This window comes from Cucumis melo, chromosome 4, assembly GCF_025177605.1.
Source record: "Cucumis melo cultivar AY chromosome 4, USDA_Cmelo_AY_1.0, whole genome shotgun sequence".
In the NCBI taxonomy this organism is placed as follows: Eukaryota; Viridiplantae; Streptophyta; class Magnoliopsida; order Cucurbitales; family Cucurbitaceae; genus Cucumis; species Cucumis melo.
In genome coordinates, this window is record NC_066860.1 from 20,921,222 (window position 1) to 20,930,281 (window position 9,060).

The 9,060-nt window shown below is 27.9% G+C and overlaps 1 protein-coding gene across 1 annotated transcript; it reads right to left on the reverse strand.

Moving 5' to 3' along the window:
• Positions 1 to 5,633: 5,633 nt before the first annotated feature.
• Positions 5,634 to 8,406, reverse strand: LOC103499229 (probable glucan endo-1,3-beta-glucosidase A6). The gene is given in 5 exon segments (XM_008462182.3): positions 5,634 to 5,933; positions 6,631 to 6,730; positions 6,732 to 7,004; positions 7,006 to 7,931; positions 8,261 to 8,406. Coding segments are annotated over 5 exon segments (1,398 nt in total). The 5' UTR covers positions 8,316 to 8,406; the 3' UTR covers positions 5,634 to 5,889.
• Positions 8,407 to 9,060: the final 654 nt, after the last annotated feature.

Sequence of the window (9,060 nt, forward strand, 5' to 3'; positions counted from 1 at the left end):
AATCAATTTTAATATATCTAAAACATAGAAGAAATATTCGCATTTTATTACAACTATATCTACTTCAAAATAAAGAAAATATTTTGTTAAAAAAAATATTTTTATACCTAACTAATATCCAGTTTACGAAACTTTTATAAAATTGTGAAATAAAAAAAATTAGGATATCAAATCTAACTTTTAAATAGCTAACTTAAACATTTGTTTCCATAACGCTTAAACACTCTTGAGTTTGAAGTGATATTTGCTCCTCTTCATTATGTTTTTTAGTTTTATTTTTAATTTTGTTAACTTACTCTTCTAATTTTTTTATAAACTCTTCGTACTTAATTTTAAAGACCATTGTAACGTTTGTGTATTCTTTAAGATTATAACACAATTTTATTTTGAAGGTATGCTACTCTTTTCAAAAAAATTTATAATTTAATCGTGAATTGTGTATGTGATTGAGTATTAGATTGAATAGTCTTTTTACTGTTTTTCATTTTCTAACACTATTAAACATGTACAATGCACGTAGTTCAAACTAGTACCTATATCTATTTTCATCACATATTAAACCCAACAAAAAAAATTAATTAATTAATCAATAGTTTATGTATTATCTAAATCTTCCAAATCTTAGCATTAAAAAATCTTCTTCTATGTCTAAATCTTCTTAGCATAAAAGAATGTTCTTAATCTTCTAAATTATTAAATGTCTGAAAGGGTTTAAGTTTTGAATGAGGTAATAATCAATATTTTATGTTTTATTTATATCTAAAAATCTTCTAAATTTTAGCTTAAAAAATCTTCTTAATCTTCTGATTTATTAAACATCTAAAAGGGTTTAAGTTTCCAATTAGGTAATTATTCTCACTTTTTCTTTCTTTTTTTATCCTCACTTTTCTTTATGTTTTTTTTTCCTTATGCCTAGAATTTGTATTCTCACTATTTTCGATGCTTCGATATATTTTCTTCTTTTTCTTGCTTTTCTTTAAATAGATGGGGTTTTCTTTCTTTTTTTTTTTTTTTGTGCAAAAAATTAAAAAAATAATTTTTTTTACTTAAATAAAAATCTAAAATTAAGATTTATAAAATTAAAGAATTACTTTTAACCAAGAAACAAATATTTAAATTAGAAATTATTAGATTTACTAGTACAAATAGGTTATTAGATATATATTGATGTTCATAAATTTAATTATTAAAACTAAATTATACTTGATTCCTAATAGTAAATAAGTTTGTATTATTCTTAAAAAAATATTTAAATATTTTTTTTATTTAACATGTAATACCATATTTAAATATTTTTTTAAAAAAAATTATTGTGGTTTTATGGATATATGAATATACACCATAACTTTATTTTCCATGTTACGGTTTTATGGATTAAACTTATCATTCATTTTGAAATATTGATTACATTGTATTCAAAAGATTTGTCATTTATTTTTTTTAATACTGATTTTTATAGTTTTCTATAATTATTTTTAAATTTATTTTAAATTGTTTACTTTATATTAAAGTTAGATTATTAATTAACCACCATTAAGATTATCTTTACTATCTAATTCATGATCACATTTAGGATTGAAGTTCGTTACTGTTTACATGACCAATAGTTTGACTCAACTTAATAACTTCGTTAATTACACTATGTTATCAGTCCTTGGTTTTGCTTTGCTTTGCCATTATTTGAAGAATGGTGAGGATTATGATAAGATAAACTATTTTATTTATTTATTTATTTATTAGTATTCTTTTAAAATCATTCAAACAATAAAGAAATCGTGGTCGTAGTAAATTTTATTTTATGTCATAGTTATAGGCTAATAGTGCGTAATAGACAAAATTGGAAAGAGAAATAAAAACTTTCTGTATCCAATTATAAATTATTAAAAATCTCCAAACTCAATTATATTTGTATATGAGTAGAAAAAAAAGTCCAGATTAGTCGGAATATGATGGCTAACCTAATGGATTAAAATGAAAATTATTTATCTTTAATGCTTTGATATGTTTCGTATTTAATATTTCATTTGGAGTGTTTCTTTTCCATATATATACAGCTATTCATATATTTCTAATTTTAGCTTTATCATTATAAATTTTTTCAATAAAATAGCTTCACATTTATAGAATACTTCTTTACATTATTTTGAAAAAAGGAAATAGGTTCTTTCCCATTAGTTTTATTTGAAAAATGAAATAGTTATTATGTAATATATTAAGAAAAATATGGAAACAATAGTTTGTTAAAATAATATTTTATATCCATATTATTGTCTCGTATGATATCCATTCTGTAATAACGAATTAATTAAAAATAATATTAATAATTCATGAAAAATATTGGGTTGAATATGTCAGTTTTTTAGATCCGACTTTTCTACCTCAAAGATTGATTTTTTTTTTTTTTTTTTTAAAAAAAAAGAACCACCACAATATAAATATTCAATCATTCTAAATTTAACCATTTACTAAATGTAGGCAATTCCACTCAAATTTTAGTTTGAGAAAGGTTATAAATAAGGAGATTTGAACAGAGAGGAAAAAAAACAACAGATCATCCACGAATCATCGAAAAAATTTATAAAAAAAAAAAAATATTTAAAAAAAAAAAAAAAAAAAAAAAGAAGAGAAATTATCTCGAATAGAAATAAGATGAGGTCGTGGATGATATGTGTGGTTTTGATTAGCATGGTGGTGATGTTCCAAAATGTTGAAGCAGAGAGAAAATATCTAAAATTTTTAGATTGCAATCAATCTAAGCCACCTCCATTTTGCGCACTTTTGAAAAATGAAAGGTTTCCGAAGCTTCCCAAACAGTACAACCGTGGTTGCTCAGCTATCACCGGTATTTGTCGTGGAGGTGCAGCAGGCGCAAAACAATCCAATCCATAGCTTTTTTAAACAATACTTGATGATGCATCCTAGCACTTGAAATTTTAATATCCGGGAGCTATTTACATAACCAAATAAAAAAAAAAAAAAAAAAAAAAACCAAACCAAACCAAACCAAACCAAACCAAACACACAAAAACCAAAAAAAAAAAAAAAAAAAAAAAAAAAAGAAGAGAAGAAACTCTAGCTAGGATGTACCAATTATTTTCCTTATTCATTTACTACATAACTCATATGCAATCACACCAGTTACTTTGACACATACAAGTGTATCTATCTATTTCAAAGGTTAAATTGCAAATTTACTTCGATTTTGAGGTTTGTATCAATTTAGTTCTATTGAAAAGTTTCTAAATTGTTTAAAATTTACAAATCTACCTAAATTTTTTAAGTGTCATCATTTAGTATAAAAATTAAAAGTTAGGTCTAATTAATTAATTTTTTTTATTTATTTTCAATGGAAAGAGACACAAAATTGAAAATTATGTAGAGTGTTAAAAGGAGAACAAAAATTGATTGCATTTATTTCACTCTTCACTCCTACCTTCTGTCTCCAAATATACTTATATATGTGTATGAATATTCTTAACTAGAAGTCAGACATCTAAAGAAATTAGATTACTGAAAATCATATAAAATGTAAATTAAAAATTGTCAAATAATAGATGTTATCCACTATTATGATGTTATCCACTAAAATGGTATACAATAATAAAATCAAGAGAGATATATTTAACTATCCAATCAATCCAGATGAATTATTTTAGTTTTTTAATTCTTTTTTAGATTCTCTCATCCCAACCATATAAATTTTGAAACATTAATTTTTATTTAAATTTATTTTGATGTTAACTTTTTGGGTATGCCTCTATATATATAAAGATATATATAATTTAATGACTCTTACAAACTATCTTTTCGTGTAAGTATACGTTGTGATAAACATTATTTTTAGCAATGTTATTTATAGACCTACTTCTATACTGAACTAAATTTCAAATAAAAAAAGAAATTAACTCTAGATATAAAAAGGATTAATAAATACTTAAAAGAAAGAAAAACTTTTTTATTTATAAAAAAAGACAATCCTTTTAATTATTATCAAAATAATTAGAAAAGGAAAAGAATTAGATTCAACACTCTCTTTTCCCTATTTAATTGTTACATAATTAACTACTTCTATTTAATTCTCCAGTTGTTTCCTCAAATTATTAAAACTTTATTTTATTGGCTAAGCTTCAATTCTGAATCAATAGTTGAAAAATCTAACTAAATATATAATAGGTTCAAAATTCCATGCCCATATGCAACTTTTTTTTATAAAAAATTAGAAAGTTAAATAGTCATCATATATAAAATATCCCTACATGATTTTATGCATCATAAAATCTCTTTCAAACTTAACCCTTTACAAATTTATATCATCTTATATTTTTATTTTAAAAAGAATGAATGAATTAGATAATTTAGAAAAATTATCGTTCATTTATTATATAAAAGCTAAAGAAATTAGACAACTTAATATTACTCGTGCTGCCAATTATATTCAATTTTGCCATTCAATTACGTTGCATAAGTTTTAAATATTTATTAGGTATTGTGATATATAAAAGGTTACGTGACTCGAAATAATGTGCAGATTTTATTTTATGTATTCCTTATAGCTTCCTCCTAAGAGCAACCAACCAATTTTTTATATATTTTTTGCTAATTTATTAATTTTCATTTGTATTTATATGTAGAATAAAATCTAATTTAAATAAAATTTGAAAACAAAAATCATAGTTTATAGGGTTGTATATTTGCTATTGATACCTCTATCTTATTTATCACGCAATGGCTGAATTTTAGCAAATTGAGTTGCAATAAAGGACTTTTTAATCTGTTAATGACATACTTTGATTATTCATTTGTGAGATTTTTATTGACATCATTAATTATGGTTATGCAGTAATTGATTCAAGTCAATTTTCCAACCAAATCGATAATGGCCAATTTAGTAAATATTCAACCCAATTAAACCATCGAGGAGTACAAATTGGTCGTCAATTGGTCGATTGGTTTCCTACTTCAGAATTTTCCAATAAACAAACTAAGAGTTAGATATTTAATTGAGTATATTTGGATGTTGATGTTTCTATTTTATCTCTCATTTTTACCTTTTACTTTGTGTATGGAAGATAACTAGAAGTTCCAACCAATAAAAACCCCTAATAAACCTAACAAAAGGATAAAGGCACGACAGAAATCGCTGATTTTTCAAGATCCTCTTAAAAATTCTATTCATAGATACGTTTTGATCACCAATTCATACTTGATCTCGAGGGAGGAAAGAATTTCAAAATTCCACTCACAAATTCTTTGCCTCTTGTTCTTTAAAATATTCTTTGAACCCTTTGTTTACAAGTTCGAATTTGTAGATTGAAATAAACGGGATTTTTTTTTTCCCGAGATTGAAATCAAACTGTTCAGGAACGCAGCACATACAAGTTTTTCTGTTGCATCCTTTCTTTTGGAACCTAATGTTTCTGGTTGGATTGATTTTTACTTTGATGTAGAGACAGGAAATAAATAGATTTCCTCTTTGGGTAAAAAAAAAAAAAAAGATTCATATTTATTTGCTAAAATAAATACATAATAATTAAAAGAGAAAAGGGAAAAAGAAAAAAAAGTAGCCGTTGGGGGGGTTGCATAAAAACGGGCGTTGAAAAAGGGAACCACGCGTTGATGAAAAAGACAAGGCAAAAAAGAAAGTGGAATGAATTAGTCAATAATATTTAGCAATGCTGATTTGGGCACCCCATTTCATTTCTCACCCAACGAATTCAAATTAAAATTAAAACCCACTTTTCCAAAATTATAATAATACCATTTCTTTTTTTCCACTTTTGTCCTTCCTTGATAATTATAAAAAAAAAAAAAAAAAAAAAACAAAAAGAGAAGGAAAATGGGATGCCCAAACCACCTTTCCTATAATTCAACCATCAAATTCATAACTTATTATCCTTGCAATGTCACACTTGGGAACTTGCATTTTCCATAACCTGCAATATTTAATTGTTCTTTTAGTTCAGCAATAATATGCTAATAAAATTACCTCATATCTATATTATCATTCTCCATCTACTTATGTACTGCATTTTCTTACTATTATTAATATTAAAATTTCAAGCAACCTAAATTACTTGAAATTCAAACAAAATAAATACGTGTAACTAAATCTTGTAAAGAATAATTGATGTGTTATTTTATTATTATCTTTTTTTTTTTTTTGGAGGTCAAATGTTAGATTTTCACTATCCAATATTTATTTTACCAAAAATGTGGATTTTACATATTCAAGTTATTAAATTATTGTTTTGTTTGAACAAGTGAACATAACAATGAATGCAACTTACACAAACAAACAAACAAAAAAAAAAAAAAAAATCATTACTTCTATTATGTCCAATTGGTGTGCAACCATATCTAAATATGTTCTAACAATTAATAGCACACCAAACTTTTATACCTTTAAAAGACTTGAAATGTTAAAAACATTAATGATAGAATTGAAAAAAATTAAGAAGAAATAAATGTTTAGAAGTTATTGTGTTAAGTTTTATACTAATTTTGAAAATATTAAAAATTAGTATTTAGAGATGGTGATAATTTTTTTTTAAAAAAAAAGTAAAAATTAAAAAAAGAAAAAAGAAAAAAGAAAAAAAGATAGTAATAATAAAAAGAAAAAGAAAAACTTACTTGGGTCTTTGATGGTTTGAGTTGCTAAGCCATTAAAGTAACAGGTCCCACCAATCTTTCTAAACTGGGCCCAGTACGAACTAAACGCAAAACTCGCATGTCGTTTTTAAAGAATCCGGTTCATAACACGGACCCCCCTTCCTGATCGGTTCACACGTCTTATTTCCCTGCGAGCAAGCGTACGATAAAGCCCCAACAACCTCACTCATATTCACCCCCTTCCCCACTACGCACCAAATCCTCCCCTTGTACGGTTCATTCGTCTCCGCCTCCGGCAGCGGCTTAAACTTTGTCTCCGCTGTCGACCCACTCAAATCCATCTCATAAACCGCCTTTCCGCTCGGGTACAACAGTCCGAAATGCCTCTCCGTACCCGGACCCCCCTTTCTCATTCTCATTATACAAAGAGAATATTATCGTCGGCAACACCCGTCCCGGTCGAGCCGGTGTACCAACCGGCGGCTTCGAAGTCATTCGTTTCACGATGTTCCGGTTGTACACGGCCGCATTGTGAATGTTGGCCCCGATTTGGTCGTAATCGCCGCCGTTAGGCCAACCGGTTTCGGCGATGAATACTCGAATGTCGGGGAAGCCGAGACGTTTCATAGCGAAAATCACCGAATCCACCATTTGATCGAAGAGATTCGTGTAAACCAAGCCCGAAACCGGATCCGAATACGTAATGTTCTTCGATTCAAACAGAGCATAATCGAGTTTAATGTTAACTGAATCGGAAGACCAAGGGAAATACGGATATACATCAAGGAAGTAGAACGATTTCGTCCGGTTAAGAAACTGCAACATCGGTCTCATAACACGATCGGCAATATCCTCCCGGAATGTCCCATTCGAGGGCGGAAAAGAGGATTGAAGAACATCCATAGCAGAGGATGTTCCGACTTTCACTTTATGAATCCCGTAAGTTTTCAGAGAATGTTTGATTCGGCGCATCGCCGGCACTAAACTGAACCAGGTTTGATTTGCAGTGGAGGAGATGATTTCGTTACCGACGAGGAGGTAACGGATTTTGATTTGGGGGTAGAAAGGGAGGATATTGGTCCGAACCCATTGGTCGGCGAGGTTCTGGTTAGAAGAAATGTTGATGATGAGTTCGTTAGGAACCATGACGGAGACTCGTAGATCGGTGTTTTTGAGGGCATTGAGGATTTGGGGATTTGCGTCGTAGATTTTAACGATTTGGGCGTTTAGGGATTTGATTAAATTGACGGAATGGGAGGGGGAAGGGAGGTTGTTGCCGAGCTGACCGTAGTTGATTCCGACGAGGCTGGAGATTTCTGCACCTGCAAGAAATGAAGGAGGAGAAGGTTAGAGAGAAATACAGAAATGGAAGAAGAAGAAGAAGAAGAAGAAGAAGAAGAAGAAGAAGAAGAAGAAGAAGAAGAAGAAGAAGAAGAAGAAGAAGAAGAAGAAGAAGAAGAAGAAGAAGAAGAAGAAGAAGAAGAAGAAGAAGAAGAAGAAGAAGAAGAAGAAGAAGAAGAAGAAGAAGAAGAAGAAGAAGAAGAAGAAGAAGAAGAAGAAGAAGAAGAAGAAGAAGAAGAAGAAGAAGAAGAAGAAGAAGAAGAAGAAGAAGAAGAAGAAGAAGAAGAAGAAGAAGGGTATTGGAGTTTACTTGAGAGTGAGAGGAAAAAGGGAAACAAGAGTAGAGAAAGGAAGGGAATAGGCATTGTTGCAGAAGAAGAAGAGCAACAATGGGGGAAATGGAGAGAGTGGGGATTAATGGAGGATGATGATGATGATGATGATGATATAGGAGACGTAGTTGGAGACTTGAGAGTCAATGACTAGTCGAGGACAAAAGTGGAATATTTTAGTTTCATTTGGATAAGCAACCCTAACTAAAAATTAAATAAAAAGTAATATAAAATTGTAAAAATATTTTAAATTTGCATATTTTTCGGATCAACATTCATGATATATGAAAATTTGTATATATATTCATCATCTCATAACTTAAATTTCTACAATTTTCTTTTCATATATTTTATGATTATTTTTATTTTTTAATCCATCATTATTTTCCTTTTATAATTATGGATTTTTAGACTTTTACAGGTTAATATTAATCACATATTAAATAAGAAAATGAAAAAAAAAAAAAAAAAATGCACCATGCACATCTCATTCTTTTTTAAGCTTAATTAAAGTATTATTTTGTTCTCTTTATTTTATAGTAGACTATATTTTAATCAATATATTCTCAAATTTCTAAACTTAGTCTTTTGCACTTTTGATAAATACGTTTAAAGCTTTAGATTAATATTGATTTTTGATGTAAATCAATTTTTTTTAATCCTCTATGAAATCAGTATGTTTTCCTTGTCTAAAGTATTGTCATTATCTAACTAGTTTAATAAAAATAAATAAGGTAAAAAAGTATCTTAAACGTTTATATTAGAAATGACATATTAA